This window comes from Gadus morhua, chromosome 18 (genome assembly GCF_902167405.1).
Source record: "Gadus morhua chromosome 18, gadMor3.0, whole genome shotgun sequence".
NCBI lineage: Eukaryota > Metazoa > Chordata > Actinopteri > Gadiformes > Gadidae > Gadus > Gadus morhua.
In genome coordinates this window covers 17,139,706-17,158,624 of record NC_044065.1, presented here as the reverse complement: position 1 = coordinate 17,158,624, position 18,919 = coordinate 17,139,706, and the positions used below count along the sequence as shown (strand labels likewise).

At 43.9% G+C, this 18,919-nt stretch overlaps 2 protein-coding genes across 2 annotated transcripts in view; both read right to left on the bottom strand.

Annotated features, from left to right (window-relative positions):
• Positions 1-112: 112 nt before the first annotated feature.
• LOC115531027 (extensin) lies at positions 113-9,684 on the bottom strand. Its single transcript, XM_030340019.1, has 5 exons — positions 9,501-9,684; positions 9,300-9,410; positions 813-9,052; positions 612-722; positions 113-364 (listed from the first exon to the last, which is right to left on the bottom strand). The coding sequence occupies exon 3, from the start codon at positions 7,362-7,364 to the stop codon at positions 6,027-6,029; it is 1,338 nt and encodes a 445-aa protein (XP_030195879.1). The 5' UTR covers positions 7,365-9,052; positions 9,300-9,410; positions 9,501-9,684; the 3' UTR covers positions 113-364; positions 612-722; positions 813-6,026.
• Positions 9,685-13,264: 3,580 nt separating this feature from the next.
• kcnh4b (potassium voltage-gated channel, subfamily H (eag-related), member 4b) overlaps positions 13,265-18,919 on the bottom strand; it is a 44,833-nt gene continuing 39,178 nt past the window's right edge. The window contains exons 15-16 of the mRNA XM_030339934.1: positions 18,703-18,779; positions 13,265-15,851 (exon numbers count right to left, since the gene is read on the bottom strand). Of these exons, the coding sequence (XP_030195794.1) occupies positions 14,709-15,851; positions 18,703-18,779 (1,220 nt within the window). The 3' untranslated portion in view covers positions 13,265-14,708. The remainder of the gene's footprint in view (positions 15,852-18,702; positions 18,780-18,919) is intronic.

Below are 18,919 nucleotides of genomic sequence, written 5' to 3'. Positions count from 1 at the left end.
TCCCACTTTACATGTCAATTTCTCTTCTTGTTAAAATTCATTGCAAATAAACAAGGAATTACACAAGGTGTTATACAACAAACGAAGAAAGAAGAGTCTTAGAGGCAGTAAATTCATATTTACAAATCAGCTTTATTGTGATGCGTGTCAATCCACCTCCTGCCTACAAATGGTAGAGAAAGAGAAATGGCCCATTTCAAAATGGGAATAGCCCTGGTAGAGATGTAACCTTGATGACCTCCGACCCCAGCTCTGCTTTAGTTGCAGAGGTCATTCTGACAGCAGCTGACCGTCATAAGTCTGGGCTTAGATTGCAACTGGGAGCAGTCGGACTCCTTCATGCAACGTCTGAAGTAATCGTTGGCTGATAGGAAGAAAGAAATACAATAACTATTACTACATCAACCACCATCTTAAATAAGATGACAAACGAAACAGCACAAACAAACAGTAAAAGCAGCCACAACCTGAAACATAATGTCTTAAGTAACAAGAACACAGGGGAAGAGAATGAGTTATCAAACAGCGAGACATGACTTCACCGGAGGAGGAAGACCGGTCAGCTAAAGAGGAGCATGTATCGGGTCGGATAGAAGGTCGTGTGTACTTACTGGCGAGAGGTAGGAAGATCACATATGCGCAGACGTCGTTGGGTCCGCTGCACGTCTCAACCCTGTTGGTACAGCCTCTTCTGAGACACCGGTTGCACCTCAGAGCTTCTCCTACAGATCAAGTATATTAGATATGAGTGGTCAGTATTCTTTAAGTGTGCCATTTAAATGGAGACGTTTGGGCTGTAGGCCTCGACTCACCAAAGCTGAAGGCCAATGCAAGCACCAGAACAACCGGTAAAGTCTTCATCTTTCTTCTCCCTCTGGACTGATCCTCTTGCTTGTCTAGAAGAAGAATTTGGATTTGGATAATGGGATGGAAGTGTCTACCCCAGTGGCTTGACCGTATTTATAGAGGTGTCTGATACTTTGGGAATTTCCAATGTCGCAACAGCAGGGACATTCCTCACTTTGTCCTCACGCAACTGTTATTCTTCCCATGTTCTAGATCAGAGGTGACTAATAGAAAGTGACTCAGATGTTGTTCTATCTGGATTGATTGAGAATTATTTGTATTGAATACCCCTGTTCTAGATTCTAGAGTCAGTATCACACATCATATGGTATTCCATGAAAAGTTTTTTGTTACTATCTCTTGTTTGGCTATTCGCTTGGACTAACTAAGACATGGTCAAATGAATCAAATGTGTGGACAACATACACATGAGCATATTCAGCCCAAACACCCAATATGCGTGTGTTTACAACGTGCACACAAGCCTATGTCAATCAAATGTCCATTATTATGCAACAATTGTGTGTTAATAGTTAAACAGTGATGACACAATGGACTTAGGAGGCCAAATAGAAGTTTCCAGTAATCGTTGAAGATAATAAAATCACACATTTTGTTTTGATATAAATATTACATCTCTAGAGATTTACATTCCTTATGTTTATACATATTCGATGGAGTGAGAGAATTATTATTTGGGCATTGATGATAACCAACCTTTATTTGTATTCTTTGGAGAAAGGATTTCCAAAACGGTGTGGGATACACGGCTATTGTGATTTATTGATGCTTTCATATCGAGAAGTGTTGAAAATGAGTCATTACAATGTAAAGCATGATGTACCTTGTCATGGAAAACATCTATATTGTCCAAATGTCAAGGTCAAATCTGTCTTGGACCTTGCTGCATACAGACTACAGAGTGATGGATAGTAGCCGTTTGGTTTCTTTGCAGAGAGGATGTGTTTAAACCCGTTATGTCAACATTCAATTATTTGTCAAAGTCAAAGTCCAATTTATTTATATAGCACAGTATCAGACACAGTGGTTATTCAACGTGCTTTAAAAAAAAATTAAAAAATGAAATGAAATATAGTATTCATATATGAATAAACAAATACAAAAATATTCAAGTTACAACAGAATAAAACAAAACAAAACAAGATTAATTGAAAGCAATAGAAAGTAAATGGGGGTTTAATTTATTTTTCAAAGAAGTTACAGTTGGAGCAGGCTACATTCTGTTGGTAGTTGGTTCCAACAGTGGACAGCATAACGGCTAAATGCTCAATCAATATTGTAAATAAGAAACAGTTCTTAATGTTTTATCTGGAGAAACAAAGGTTAAAAAAAATATATGCCTTTTCACCCTGCTTAGACCTGACCCTAGGCACAACCAGCTGACTCAATTCTGAATTGTACTGGAAGCCAATGCAAAGACTTGAGGATTGCTGTGATGTGTTCTCGCTTTTGGATTTTGTTAAAGTTCTGGCAGCAGCATTTTGAATTAATTGCAGCTGCTTGATTGACCTTTTGGGGAGGCCAGTGAGGAGGGCATTGCAATAGTCAAGCCTGGATGATACAAATGCATGCATGAGCTTCTCTAAGTCCTGCTGAGATACGAAATCTCTGATCTTTTCAATATTTCTTAGGTACCAGAAGGCTGTTTTAGTTGTGGCTTTTATATGATCACAAAAAATAAGATCCGCATTCAAGATAACACCAAGATTCTTTACATGGGTTTTTGTCTGAAGACTTTTAGACTCTAAGTAAGCACTGAGCCTCAGTCTCCCTTCTTTATTCCCAAATACAACTATCTCAGTTTTATCTTTAATTAATTCTAAGAAACTATTTTGCATCCAGCTATTTACTTTTTCAATGCACAGGCATAAAGGGTCAATTGGACCAAAGTCATTAGGTGATAATGCAAGGTAAATCTTGGTGTTATCTGCATAGCTGTGGCATGTTATGTTAAACTCTTGAAATATTTGGCCTAGGGGGAGCATGTAGAGGTTAAATAACAGAGGCACTAGAATGAATACCTGAGGAACTCCATATGTGGACTAAAAGATCCGTAGCACCAGATTCTTGGCACTGTACACAAGCATTCCCTATTTACTCCACACTGTTGAGAATGTCAGCTATGATTACTGTGTATACCTGAGGATATGTCTTAGTATAAATATTCAGTTGAAATTAGAATCCTCACTTTATGTTTATGCATTCATCATTCTCCACCAATGTCATACAGCTAAGAAATTGCTATCCAGTGTTTTAACCCCTTAATATTGAGAATGGCAAAGTATACTAAATAATGAAAGACAAGTCACCAACAAGCTTACTTGAATTGTACCGTTTTCTTGACTTAGAAAACGAATAGTTTTTGTAGATTGTCCCATTTCAATTATTCATGTGTCCCAATTAGTTACAGAATTGATTTTAAAGCACTTCTGCTTGTTTTTAAGTCTTTGAAGGGGGTTGGGCCAAACTACTGACATGACATGTTTAAGCAATATTCCCAAATAAGGTCCCTAAGATCACAACATAAACAATTACTACTGAAACCGACCGTCAGAACAAAGCAGGGTGAAGCAGCTTTTAGCCACTATGGTGTCCATCTCTGGAACCAGCTTCCAGAGACCATCAAAAACTCCCCCACTGTCACCATTTTTAAAACAAGAGTTAAGACCAAACTCTTTTTAGATGCTTTCAGCAGTTAATGCACATTGTTTTTATGTATCTTTTCTATTTTCTCTTTTACTTTTAAATTCGCTCTTTGCTGTTGGTATTCCATGTATATTTTACATTTTACTTTTGCTAAAATTGTGTATGGTTCCAAATTTGTATCTTTATTTTATTTATTCATTTTCTTTTTCATTTTTCTTTTGTGTGAAGCACATTGAAATGCCACGTGTATGAAATGTGCTATACAAATAAATATGCCTTGCCTTGCCTTGCCTAAACCCACAGTGCAGTGGTTCAAGGGCATGTAGTAAAGCAAAATAATGAAAATCTGAGGAAACAAAAGGTTTTATCTTCGTTTGTTTCAATTGGTTTACCTGGGTCAAGACTTGAAAATAATAAGAGATTGGAGTAGCGCTAAGTTTAGGCAAAGTCTCCAAAATTAGCAACTCCAATTCAAAATATATTTTAAATTCAGGCAAATAGAGTTGAATGACACGAGCCAATCAATCGCAATTGCACCATGAGGCAATTTTTTTGCGATAAAGATCGTAAATTGGTCAATTTCCTAGGGTAAACCCTCTCTTAGCTACGATTATGATTGTAAATACTGTTATTATCACAATCGAGCCAGGAAACTGGATTATTAGATTATAGATTAAAAAACAAACAAAGGTAAGAGATTCAGATACAGATGAGGCGTTCCAGGTTTCTCAGTTATTCCCTCCAGTGGGATGAGGAAGTCTGATACTCTGGACTGGCAACCGAAACCCGAAAAGGGCATGTGGACTGTGGTTGATGTCTGGTTTTAGCAGCCACGTCTGTAGATCCAGTCTCCTCTGCCTCGGCCGATGAACCTCATCTCCTCCGACCCGTCGTGAGTGGTGGGCCCACGACCAATGTAGGTCCAGGCCCAGATACAGGGTCAGTCGCCTAAGGACTCAACCGCCACAAAGAAGTGGATCCAGTAGCACGATTCTCTACCTGGCTTCCACTGTTCCCGGGTACAGGCAGCCTGAACGTCATCGCAGTAGTCATGACAAACCTTAACTTTGTTCATTATCTTATGAGTAGATATTTGATACCTGTATATTGATGTTATTCTTTGGGAATCCAAGAGAAACAACACACATTATATCCTCAGCAACTCTTTATTTTTTATCATTTGGAGAAATTATTTCCATCCCAACAATGACTCCCAATACTGTGTATCTTCCACGGCTTGTGTGATTCATTGATACTTTCTATCAGGATGCATTGATATTTTGAATAGAATGTAAATAATTAAACGGCAAAAAGTATCTACATATGGATGCACATATGTGTTTCTATGTATAAATGTGCTTATGTGTGTGGTGTTGTATGTTGTGTGTGTGTGTGATTAAAAATAACAGGCGCTTTGTGTGCTTTTGAGAAATCCTTCATAGATTATATATATAGACATCTACATAGATATCTTTTTATATATATATATACACATACAAACACGCACACACACACACACACACTTGGACTGTGGATAGGGATGACTAAACAATATCATTTTTACAATTGCAGAATAGGTTTAGAAAATGTAGTTCAAGAACCAATGGGTTTCCGAATCCAAAAGAAGAGAGGTAGCAGCTAAAACAGAAGTACAATCTATGCCGTGCGGTGAACACTCCACATCACGTGCTTTACTACAGAGTACCCTCTGGCTCTGTCGCCTGTGGCCTCTGTCTACAGTACATACAGGTGATCATAGAGAATGCTTACACATTACTTTGGATGCCTTTTCCTTAGGAAACAGAAATCAACAACTTTACCATGCAAGGAGGTAACAGCGTTTTAACATCAAGTTATCAACATAAATCAGGATAATGAGTAGTAGAACAAGCTTTTGTAGAGCTGGAGAGTGTGTGTGAATTCATGTAATGCTAAATGTTTAGAATAATACCTTTTTTTATGGAATTCATGTACTAACTACTGTATATCAATGCTTGTACCAACTACAAGCGTTCTTCAACCAATAAATAAATAAATAGTAATTTAATTGGCGTATCATGCAAGTTGAATACTCATTCATAGCCATTCCGATATCCTGAAAAAAATCACCACAAAAATTCATTTTGTGCTGATTTTCTCTAAATAAAAGACAGATTCATGCTCTGAAGAGGGTTTCCTAAAATGTAGTATTTTCCAGGAACCTAAAAATTAGAGTTCTGTAAATGATATGCTGCATATTCATATCACATACAAATGAAAAACGAATGATTCAAAATTAACAAAAGAGAATCCAATGCACGAAGGACTTGACTTTGCATAGAAGAGCGGCCAATAAAGCCCCAACAGCCCCCACTACAGGACACAGTAAGTAGCGCGCCCCCAACCTCCAGGAAAAACCCATTAAAACACTGACAAGTAGGATCGTCTCCCCCCAGGCTCGGCGGCCCCTCCGGCAACCACCGCCGTGCCCTCCGCAGGGTTTCAAGGTCCCTCGCTGCCGTTGCCAGGGAAACCTAGTCCGTGAGGTCCAGCGACCACGACTGTTCCGTGCTCTGCGTCTGGAGGTCGGCGCTGGAGCGGCGCGACGAGGCGCTCTCCGTGGAGCCCCCGCAGCCCCCCAGCAGGCTCTCCAGGCTGGTGTGGCCCACGCCGCCGGAGTCGCCCAGGGGCCCGGGGCCGTTCAGGGCGTCTAGGGCCCCCAGAGGGTCCCGGCCCCGAGGCTCCGCGCCCGGGGAACCCACGGGGACCTCCCCCGAGAACGCGGGGGGCGGGGAGGCGCTGACGGAGGAGGAGGAGGAGGAATGGGAGGAGGAGCGGGAGGAGGAGTGGGGGGCGAAGGGGTGCGCGTTGTCCCTGCGGAGGCAGCCGGAGGCCTGCGACGGGACGGTACTGCCGTTGTAGGGGTCGGGGGGGGCGAGGGCGGGGAGCTCCCCGTGTGGGCCCGCAGCACAGGGCTGGCTGTGCGGGGGAGGCGGGTGGTGCTGGTGGTGGGGGGGCGGGTGGAAGGGGCTGGAGGGAGGGGCGAGCAGGCTGGAGGTGGACGTGGGGGCGCTGGATAACAGACAGGAGAATTCCCCCAGAGCCCCGCCGCCGCCTCCGCCCCCCGCGTACTGCAGGAACAGGGACGGCTGGGACTGGCTGATGTTCATGGGGCTGGTGCTCAGAGGCCGGCTCTCCGGCTCTCCGTGCCCAGGATGGGACGCCGGGCCCGGGTTCCCGCACTGGAAGGCCGGGCCGAAGCCCAGCCGGGACGGCGGGCCATGGCTCCATGGAGCCGGGGGGCCGGGGCGGGCTTCCTCGGAGTCCACGGGACGGGGGTGGAAGATGTTAGCGGCTCCAGGGCTGGCCGACCGGGACTGGTAGAGGGGCCCGTTGGCCCCGTCGACGCCCCGCTGGGCCATGGGTGGCGGTAGGGGCCCCAGGTGGCTGAGGCTCTCCACGCTGCCAGACACGCGGTGGAGGTGCATGCTGGGTAGGGGCCCGTGGGACAGGCCGCAGGGATGACCCGAGGCTGGGGTGGGGGCGGTCTGGAGGGGGTGGGACTGGGAGCAGAGGGCCGGGCCGTGGTGGTGGGCGGTCACCTGGAGCTGGAGGAGGAGCATGATGTGGTGGAGGTCCTTGCTGAGCTGGGAGACGTCCTGGTTCAACGTGCCCATCTGAGGACACAAGTGCACTGTAACAGTCACCCACACCAACCTCCATGCTAACCATGTCCACTGCCATGCGTGGTGTCTGCACCATAATGTTGACTTTGCTTCGTAAAATATACAAAGCAATATATAAAGGAATATAATTAATAAACAGAAAACAGTGAAACAATTACACAATTTCCCCAAATCATGATTTGCCATCTCAATAGATATCTCAATCAAGAAGGCAAAGACGACAACATATAGGACTTGAAATGGACAGGATCTGGACTTCAGGCTCAGGAGCAACCTATCAACACACACATCAAATAATCAACCAAAGAGTCTTGGATGTCTGTGAGCATCACGCTTAAATGTTGTTCTGACAAAGTGTGAGTGATAGGTCATAAAATAGACTAAGCTGAGTCACTTTGGTTTATGGTATCAACGACCTTGTCTTCATCAATGAAGGTTTCAGCGTTGGAGCTGGTCAGCGATAGAAGACAGTGATTAGTCCCAATTATTCTACTTCATTTAAGAATGCTATATTCTGATTGGCTGGGAGGGGTGCATTAATCTGGCATATTGCCCGCTGACTTGTCGGTTCTACTTGCTGCTGACTGAGCACAGTAGATCAATACGCTGCTTGTATCGTTTTCTATCACATACATTTCAAACATGAGGTCCATTGTAAAAATAAACCTAAAAAAGTTTCTAAAATGTGTCGGAAATCTATCAGAGGGTCAGTCGATACATAGTTTTGCAAGCGAGATACGAATAAGAAAAAGGCTCATTTTTAAAGTATTTGGATTGTTTTATTATGTTGGCCGGGTGAGAAGTAGAATAAACTGAATAATCACCTCAAGGCAAGGCAATAAACAGTTTGATATTCCCGGCTTGTGGAAGGTTACCACGGTGTTTGTTTGTGAATAAATTAAATGCGCATGCACAATTGGGGAACACAATCCATAGAGAGACGTGATATTATAGCCAAGGTAATATGACCGCAGGCAGCTGAGGTGGGACAGGGGGATAAACTGTCAGCACACTTCTTCAATGTTTAACGGTAGTCGGCGAGACTGTCCAACAGGTTTCCAATTTCTGGAGAAAGACTCTGTCCTGTTCTTGACCTTAACTTAACTTATCTTGAATGCCACCATTTTAATCTTATCCCCTCTTTGTTCTAACTCGGGGAGCAGTAATCTAGTGCTCTAGAGCCATACTCTTTAAATGATTAAATAAATAGCAAAAAACAACAAACAACAAAAAAAAATCATTTCAAACAACATTTTTTGCATCATTTATGTTATATAAATGTCCTGGACAAAATCTATTTATTATAATACCTTCATCTGCAGTGAATCATTCTTCCCATCTAAATAATCTTGTCTCATTTGCAATGAATGAATGTCTTCCCTAAAAAGTTTACATTATAATTCCGTAAACTTGCAAGTCAGCCCTTCTAAGAACAATTTCAAGTTCATACATTGGGAGGCTCTACGGTCTTAGAGGGTTCCTGTCCCCTGCCTTAACGTAACGGGCCTACTCCCACTTTACATGTCAATTTCTCTTCTTGTTAAAATTCATTGCAAATAAACAAGGAATTACACAAGGTGTTATACAACAAACAAAGAAAGAAGAGTCTTAGAGGCAGTAAATTCATATTTACAAATCAGCTTTATTGTGATGCGTGTCAATTCACCTCCTGCCTACAGATGGTACAGAAAGGGAAATGGCCCATTTCAAAATGGGAATAGCCCTGGTAGAGATGTAACCTTGATGACCTCCGACCCCAGCTCTGCTTTAGTTGCAGAGGTCTGTCCCACAGCATCTGCCCGTCATAAGTGTGGGCTGAGATTGCATCAGGAAGCAGTCGGACGCCTTCATGCAACGTCTGAAGTAATTGATGGCTGATAGGAAAAAAGAAATACAATAACTATTACTACATCAACCACCATCTTCAATAAGATGACAAACGAAACAGCACAGACAAACAGGCAAAGCACCCACATCTTGAAACATAATGTCTTAAGTAACAAGAACACAGGGGAAGAGAATGAGTTATCAAACAGCGAGACATGAATTCACCGGAGGAGGAAGACCGGTCAGCTAAAGAGGAGCATGTATCTGGTCGGATAGAAGGGCGTGTGTACTTACGGGCGGGAGGTAGGAAGATCACATTTGCGCAGACGTCGTTGGGTCCGCTGCACGTCTCCACGGTGTTGGAACAGCCTCTACCGATACACCGGTTGCACCTCAGAGCTTCTCCTACAGATCAAGTATATTAGATATGAGTGGTTGGCATTCTTTAAGTTTGCCATTTAAATGGAGACGTTTGGTCTGTAGGCCTCGACTCACCAAAGCTGAAGGCCAATGCAAGCACCAGAACAACCGCTAAAGTCTTCATCTTTCTTCTCTCTCTGGACTGATCCTCTTGCTTGTCTAGAAGAAGAATTTGGATTTGGATAATGGGATGGAAGTGTCTACCCCAGTGGCTTGACCGTATTTATAGAGGTGTCTGATACTTTGGGAATTTCCAATGTTGCAACAGCAGGGACATTCCTCACTTTGTCCTCACACAACTGTTATTCTTCCCATGTTCTAGATCAGAGGTGACTAATAGAAAGTGACTCAGATGTTGTTCTATCTGGATTGATTGAGAATTATTTGTATTGAATACCCCTGTTCTAGATTCTAGAGTCAGTATCACACATCATATGGTATTCCATGAAAAGTTTTTTTTTTCTATCTCTTGTTTGGCTATTCGCTTGGACTAACTAAGACATGGTCAAATGAATCAAATGTGTGGACAACATACACATGAGCATATTCAGCCCAAACACCCAATATGCGTGTGTTTACAACGTGCACACAAGCCTATGTCAATCAAACGTCCATTATTATGCAACAATTGTGTGTTAATAGTTAAACAGTGATGACGCAAATTACTTAGAAGGCCAAATAGAAGTTTCCAGTAATCGTTGAAGATAATAGAATCCCACTTTTTGTTTAGATATAAATATTGCATCTCTAGAGATTTACATTCCTTATGTTTATACATATTCGATAGATTGAGAGAATTATAATTTGGGCATTGATGATAACCAACCTTTATTTGTCTTCTTTGGAGAAAGGATTTCCAAAACGGTGTGGGATACACGGCTATCGTGATTTATTGATGCTTTCATATCGAGAAGTGTTGAAAATGAGTCATTACAATGTAAAGCATGCTGTACCTTGTCATGGAAAACATCTATATTGTCCAAATGTCAAGGTCAAATCTGTCTTGGACCTTGCTGCATACAGACTACAGAGTGATGGATATTAGCCGTTTGGTTTCTTTGCAGCGAGGATGTGTTTAAACCCGTTATGTCAACATTCAATTATTTGTCAAAGTCAAAGTCCAATTTATTTATATAGCACAGTATCAGACACAGTGGTTATTCAACGTGCTTTAAAAAAAAATAAAAAAATGAAATGAAATATAATATTCATATATGAATAAACAAATGCAAAAATATTCAAGTTACAACAGAATAAAACAAAACAAAACAAGATTAATTGAAAGCAATAGAAAGTAAATGGGGGTTTAATTTATTTTTAAAATAAGTTACAGTTGGAGCAGGCTACATTCTGTTGGTAGTTGGTTCCAACAGTGGACAGCATAACGGCTAAATGCTCAATCAATATTGTAAATAAGAAACTGTTCTTAATGTTTTATCTGGAAAAACAAAGGTTAAAAAAAATATATGCCTTTTCACCCTGCTTAGACCTGACCCTAGGCACAACCAGCTGACTCAATTCTGAATTGTACTGGAAGCCAATGCAAAGACTTGAGGATTGCTGTGATGTGTTCTCGCTTTTGGATTTTGTTAAAGTTCTGGCAGCAGCATTTTGAATTAATTGCAGCTGCTTGATTGATTTTTTGGGGAGGCCAGTGAGGAGGGCATTGCAATATTCAAGCCTGGATGATACAAATGCATGCATGAGCTTCTCTAAGTCCTGCTGAGATACGAAATCTCTGATCTTTTCAATATTTCTTAGGTACCAGAAAGCTGTTTTAGTTGTGGCTTTTATATGATCACAAAAAATAAGATCCGCATTCAAGATAACACCAAGATTCTTTACATGGGTTTTTGTCTGAAGACTTTTAGACTCTAAGTAAGCACTGAGCCTCAGTCTCCCTTCTTTATTCCCAAATACAACTATCTCAGTTTTATCTTTAATTAATTCTAAGAAACTATTTTGCATCCAGCTATTTACTTTTTCAATGCACAGGCATAAAGGGTCAATTGGACCAAAGTCATTAGGTGATAATGCAAGGTAAATCTTGGTGTTATCTGCATAGCTGTGGCATGTTATGTTATACTCTTGAAATATTTGGCCTAGGGGGAGCATGTAGAGGTTAAATAACAGAGGCACTAGAATGAATACCTGAGGAACTCCATATGTGGACTAAAAGATCCGTAGCACCATATTCTTGGCACTGTACACAAGCATTCCCTATTTACTCCACACTGTTGAGAATGTCAGCTATGATTACTGTGTATACCTGAGGATATGTCTTAGTATAAATATTCAGTTGAAATTAGAATCCTCACTTTATGTTTATGCATTCATCATTCTCCACCAATGTCATACAGCTAAGAAATTGCTATCCAGTGTTTTAACCCCTTAATATTGAGAATGGCAAAGTATACTAAATAATGAAAGACAAGTCACCAACAAGCTTACTTGAATTGTACCGTTTTCTTGACTTAGAAAACGAATAGTTTTTGTAGATTGTCCCATTTCAATTATTCCTATATCCCAATTAGTTACAGAATTGATTTTAAAGCACTTCTGCTTGTTTTTAAGTCTTTGAAGGGGGTTGGGCCAAACTACTGACATGACATGTTTAAGCAATATTCCCAAATAAGGTCCCTAAGATCACAACATAAACAATTACTACTGAAACCGACCGTCAGAACAAAGCAGGGTGAAGCAGCTTTTAGCCACTATGGTGTCCATCTCTGGAACCAGCTTCCAGAGACCATCAAAAACTCCCCCACTGTCACCATTTTTAAAACAAGAGTTAAGACCAAACTCTTTTTAGATGCTTTCAGCAGTTAATGCACATTGTTTTTATGTATCTTTTCTATTTTCTCTTTTACTTTAAATTCACTCTTTGCTGTTGGTATTCCATGTATATTTTACATTTTACTTTTGCTAAAATTGTGTATGGTTCCAAATTTGTATCTATTTTTTGTTTATTCATTTTCTTTTTCATTTTTCTTTTGTGTGAAGCACATTGAATTGCCACGTGTATGAAATGTGCTATACAAATAAATATGCCTTGCCTTGCCTTGCCTAAACCCACAGTGCAGTGGTTCAAGGGCATGTAGTAAGCAAAATAATGAAAATCTGAGGAAACAAAAGGTTTTATCTTCGTTTGTTTCAATTGGTTTACCTGGGTCAAGACTTGAAAATAATAAGAGATTGGAGTAGCGCTAAGTTTAGGCAAAGTCTCCAAAATTAGCAAATCCAATTCAAAATATATTTTAAATTCAGGCAAATAGAGTTGAATGACACGAGCCAATCAATCGCAATTGCACCATGCGGCAATTTTTTTGCGATAAAGATCGTAAATTGGTCAATTTCCTAGGGTAAACCCTCTCTTAGCTACGATTATGATTGTAAACACTGTTATTATCACAATCGAGCCAGGAAACTGGATTATTAGATTATAGATTAAAAAACAAACAAAGGTAAGAGATTCAGAAACAGATGAGGCGTTCCAGGTTTCTCAGTTATTCCCTCCAGTGGGATGAGGAAGTCTGATACTCTGGACTGGCAACCGAAACCCGAAAAGGGCATGTGGACTGTGGTTGATGTCTGGTTTTAGCAGCCACGTCTGTAGATCCAGTCTCCTCTGCCTCGGCCGATGAACCTCGTCTCCTCCGACCCGTCGTGGGTGGTGGGCCCACGACCAATGTAGGTCCAGGCCCAGATACAGGGTCAGTCGCCTAAGGACTCAACCGCCACAAAGAAGTGGATCCAGTAGCACGATTCTCTACCTGGCTTCCACTGTTCCCGGGTACAGGCAGCCTGAAAGTCATCGCAGTAGTCATGACAAACCTTAACTTTGTTCATTATCTTATGAGTAGATATTTGATACCTGTATATTGATGTTATTCTTTGGGAATCCAAGAGAAACAACACACATTATATCCTCAGCAACTCTTTATTTTTTATCATTTGGAGAAATTATTTCCATCCCAACAATGACTCCCAATACTGTGTATCTTCCACGGCTTGTGTGATTCATTGATACTTTCTATCAGGATGCATTGATATTTTGAATAGAATGTAAATAATTAAACGGCAAAAAGTATCTACATATGGATGCACATATGTGTTTCTATGTATAAATGTGCTTATGTGTGTGGTGTTGTATGTTGTGTGTGTGTGTGATTAAAAATAACAGGCGCTTTGTGTGCTTTTGAGAAATCCTTCATAGATTATATATATAGACATCTACATAGATATCTTTTTATATATATATATACACATACAAACACACACACACACACACACTTGGACTGTGGATAGGGATGACTAAACAATATCATTTTTACAATTGCAGAATAGGTTTAGAAAATGTAGTTCAAGAACCAATGGGTTTCCGAATCCAAAAGAAGAGAGGTAGCAGCTAAAACAGAAGTACAATCTATGCCGTGCGGTGAACACTCCACATCACGTGCTTTACTACAGAGTACCCTCTGGCTCTGTCGCCTGCGGCCTCTGTCTATAGTACATACAGGTGATCATAGAGAATGCTTACACATTACTTTGGATGCCTTTTCCTTAGGAAACAGAAATCAACAACTTTACCATGCAAGGAGGTAACAGCGTTTTAACATCAAGTTATCAACATAAATCAGGATAATGAGTAGTAGAACAAGCTTTTGTAGAGCTGGAGAGTGTGTGTGAATTCATGTAATGCTCAATGTTTAGAATAATACCTTTTTTTATGGAATTCATGTACTAACTACTGTATATCAATGCTTGTACCAACTACAAGCGTTCTTCAACCAATAAATAAATAAATAGTAATTTAATTGGCGTATCATGCAAGTTGAATACTCATTCATAGCCATTCCGATATCCTGAAAAAAATCACCACAAAAATTCATTTTGTGCTGATTTTCTCTAAATAAAAGACAGATTCATGCTCTGAAGAGGGTTTCCTAAAATGTAGTATTTTCCAGGAACCTAAAAATTAGAGTTCTGTAAATGATATGCTGCATATTCATATCACATACAAATGAAAAACGAATGATTCAAAATTAACAAAAGAGAATCCAATGCACGAAGGACTTGACTTTGCATAGAAGAGCGGCCAATAAAGCCCCAACAGCCCCCACTACAGGACACAGTAAGTAGCGCGCCCCCAACCTCCAGGAAAAACCCATTAAAACACTGACAAGTAGGATCGTCTCCCCCCAGGCTCGGCGGCCCCTCCGGCAACCACCGCCGTGCCCTCCGCAGGGTTTCAAGGTCCCTCGCTGCCGTTGCCAGGGAAACCTAGTCCGTGAGGTCCAGCGACCACGACTGTTCCGTGCTCTGCGTCTGGAGGTCGGCGCTGGAGCGGCGCGACGAGGCGCTCTCCGTGGAGCCCCCGCAGCCCCCCAGCAGGCTCTCCAGGCTGGTGTGGCCCACGCCGCCGGAGTCGCCCAGGGGCCCGGGGCCGTTCAGGGCGTCTAGGGCCCCCAGAGGGTCCCGGCCCCGAGGCTCCGCGCCCGGGGAACCCACGGGGACCTCCCCCGAGAACGCGGGGGGCGGGGAGGCGCTGACGGAGGAGGAGGAGGAGGAATGGGAGGAGGAGCGGGAGGAGGAGTGGGGGGCGAAGGGGTGCGCGTTGTCCCTGCGGAGGCGGCCGGAGGCCTGCGACGGGACGGTACTGCCGTTGTAGGGGTCGGGGGGGGCGAGGGCGGGGAGCTCCCCGTGTGGGCCCGCAGCACAGGGCTGGCTGTCCGGGGGAGGCGGGTGGTGCTGGTGGTGGGGGGGCGGGTGGAAGGGGCTGGAGGGAGGGGCGAGCAGGCTGGAGGTGGACGTGGGGGCGCTGGATAACAGACAGGAGAATTCCCCCAGAGCCCCGCCGCCGCCTCCGCCCCCCGCGTACTGCAGGAACAGGGACGGCTGGGACTGGCTGATGTTCATGGGGCTGGTGCTCAGAGGCCGGCTCTCCGGCTCTCCGTGCCCAGGATGGGACGCCGGGCCCGGGTTCCCGCACTGGAAGGCCGGGCCGAAGCCCAGCCGGGACGGCGGGCCATGGCTCCATGGAGCCGGGGGGCCGGGGCGGGCTTCCTCGGAGTCCACGGGACGGGGGTGGAAGATGTTAGCGGCTCCAGGGCTGGCCGACCGGGACTGGTAGAGGGGCCCGTTGGCCCCGTCGACGCCCCGCTGGGCCATGCGTGGCGGTAGGGGCCCCAGGTGGCTGAGGCTCTCCACGCTGCCAGACACGCGGTGGAGGTGCATGCTGGGTAGGGGCCCGTGGGACAGGCCGCAGGGCGGACCCGAGGCCGGGGTGGGGGCGGTCTGGAGGGGGTGGGACTGGGAGCAGAGGGCCGGGCCGTGGTGGTGGGCGGTCACCTGGAGCTGGAGGAGGAGCATGATGTGGTGGAGGTCCTTGCTGAGCTGGGAGACGTCCTGGTTCAACGTGCCCATCTGAGGACACAAGTGCACTGTAACAGTCACCCACACCAACCTCCATGCTAACCATGTCCACTGCCATGCGTGGTGTCTGCACCATAATGTTGACTTTGCTTCGTAAAATATACAAAGCAATATATAAAGGAATATAATTAATAAACAGAAAACAGTGAAACAATTACACAATTTCCCCAAATCATGATTTGCCATCTCAATAGATATCTCAATCAAGAAGGCAAAGACGACAACATATAGGACTTGAAATGGACAGGATCTGGACTTCAGGCTCAGGAGCAACCTATCAACACACACATCAAATAATCAACCAAAGAGTCTTGGATGTCTGTGAGCATCACGCTTAAATGTTGTTCTGACAAAGTGTGAGTGATAGGTCATAAAATAGACTAAGCTGAGTCACTTTGGTTTATGGTATCAACGACCTTGTCTTCATCAATGAAGGTTTCAGCGTTGGAGCTGGTCAGCGACAGAAGACAGTGATTAGTCCCAATTATTCTACTTCATTTAAGAATGCTATATTCTGATTGGCTGGGAGGGGTGCATTAATCCGGCATATTGCCCGCTGACTTGTCGGTTCTACTTGCTGCTGACTGAGCACAGTAGATCAATACGCCGCTTGTATCATTTTCTATCATATACATTTCAAACATGAGGTCCATTGTAAAAATAAACCTTGTTTAAAAAAGTTTCTAAAATGTGTCGGAAATCTATCAGAGGGTCAGTCGATACATAGTTTTGCAAGCGAGATACGAATAAGAAAAAGGCTAATTATTAAAGTATTTGAATTGTTTTATTATGTTGGCCGGTGAGAAGTAGAATAAACTGAATAATCCCCTCAAGGCAAGGCAATAAACAGTTTGATATGCCCGGCTCGTGGAAGGTTACCGCCCTCAACTTCGTCTCGGGCGGTAAGCCGCCCACGAGCCGGGCATATCAAACTGTTTATTGCCCTGCCACTCGGTGATTATTCCTTACTTAGGTCGCGTGCAGACAGGGGCACCGAATCCATCTGGTGAAGTCTAACTTCTGAAGATGAATCTTCAAACCTCTTACGGGGGAGGCTTATAACAAAGCCCAGCAGGGTTAACAAGACAGGGTTCATCCGCAAGAGGGAGTGTAGTGAACTGACGCAACCGAGCCAGAGAACAGACTGCAGCGTGGAGGCACACAGGGGACCGAGCCCCTCTGTCCCCGTTTCTTCCTGTGCATTCCTTCCTGGTTCCTCTCTTCCTGAGGAGGGCCCTCCTTATCCTGTGTTACTTTTTTCTCCCTTCTTCTTCTGGAAGACGCCGAGTCAGCAGTAAGAGGGAACGCTGTGCGGCACTGCAGAAACAGCCCGCTGATTAATGACTACCTGCTTCAGACGTCACCTGCCGCGCTACCATCTGCCGTCTCCCGCGGCGCTACCGCACTACGCTGGATCTTCTCTACATAGCGCTGCTGCAGAGAGATGCAGGGGGAACGCATCTGTCAGTCCGCCACTCTGCGATCGATCCGTGGCCGCGTTGTTACAGCTTTGACTGACTCTCATCCACCGCCAATCATAAAAATGTCTGAATAAATCCAGAAATTGACGAGCTGTGAAGTGGGTTTCTGTTGTTCCTATTGCAGCTTTGCACTCGGCCCAGTGCTTTCTTTTATCTTTGTGCACAACTGATGACAAAGTCGCATTGAGGTTAGTGGGGCTGAGAACACAGGTGTTTAAGGATCAGGGAGGGGTAAGATATCTTGCCCAAGGGGTCGAACAGGTAGGTCGGTAGTTGTGCAGTAGCTAAAGAGTTAAAGAGTAACCATTAGTCGTGAACGTCATCGAAAATCCACGACCAATGACACAAAGGGTCCAACTTGCACAGCACTATCTTGTTCACAACACACGTAAGATGCAGTTCACTTTTAAACTCGCAAATAGCTGAGTGTGACACCCATTTAAGTTAAAAGGCCCCTATAGTACCACCGGATGAGAGTGTGATTAGCTACGGCAAGCTATTACAAAACCTTTCCGATAGCGACTTCACACGTGGGAGTTTCCTCCACCCCGATGTATGATAGATGGAGCACTAGCTACCAGCTTATATTCAGTAGACTGTATCAACTGGTAGGCCCATCTATCATTCCTGTTTGTCATATCCCCGTAGGGTCCATTCTGAAATGGGTTGTTATGGCTACTCACAGCTGTTTCAGACTGGCCGCCAGGAGAATCGGTTGATTCCCTGAACGGCCGGTCTTACTCAGGGTCGGTCAGCCGCCCTGTCACCCCCACCATCCCAAAAATAAATAAGTATGTTGAATCGGAAATGGTTTTACCGGCGGCCTTTGCGTCGCGGAGCAATCCAACATCATAAGAGAGGATAGGGTGTCCCCGGTGAAGACTTTAACATAAAGGTGACCGTTTTACAGAACACTTTTGGTTTCTAGTACTTCTTTGTCTTCCAGGTTTGGCTTGAGCCTGAGTGAAACAATGAGTGCTCAGTGCATAAATTGTACCGAGTGTAATGGAGTCGCATTGACATTTAGCTTGTTTACCTTTCATTTACTCCACTAATACATTTCATCAAATGTATCATCAAACCTAAGGTCTGATAGATAGTTTTTCTGATATGAATCCTGGTCCGTTTCTGGACTTGAATAAGCAACATTTTTGTGCAAAGATGCACTCAAATGTCCCTCTCCAGATTAAATGCACGCCATTGCCATGCTTCAATAGTTACTGGCCGATTTGGGTTACCAGGTCAAATCAATTAAACATTCTGGCTGTCTAACAAGAATATAACCCCCCACAATTCTTAGTGTAGTGAGTGGAGGCAGCTGAGCCGGTTAGCCCCAGTCCTACTGAAGGCATTGTGTGTACCTTGAGGTTGAGCTCCGAGATGCTGTGTTTCACCTGCTCCGTCTCCAGCAGCAGCATGCAGTTGTCCTCCCTGGACCCTGGGGACCGTGAACACAATCCTCCATCACCATGGGAACACGAGTCATATGATCACTGCATAAGGCTACATAACAGTGTGTTCTGTCTCGAGTCCACGTTGCCACGACCACCCCTTCGTGGTTCTCCATCCATGCTCCGT

What these genes read in the sequence shown, in the direction of transcription:
- LOC115531027 (XM_030340019.1), bottom strand. Translation starts at nt 7,364, where the DNA reads ATGGCAAATCATGATTTGGGGAAATTGTGTAATTGTTTCACTGTTTTC.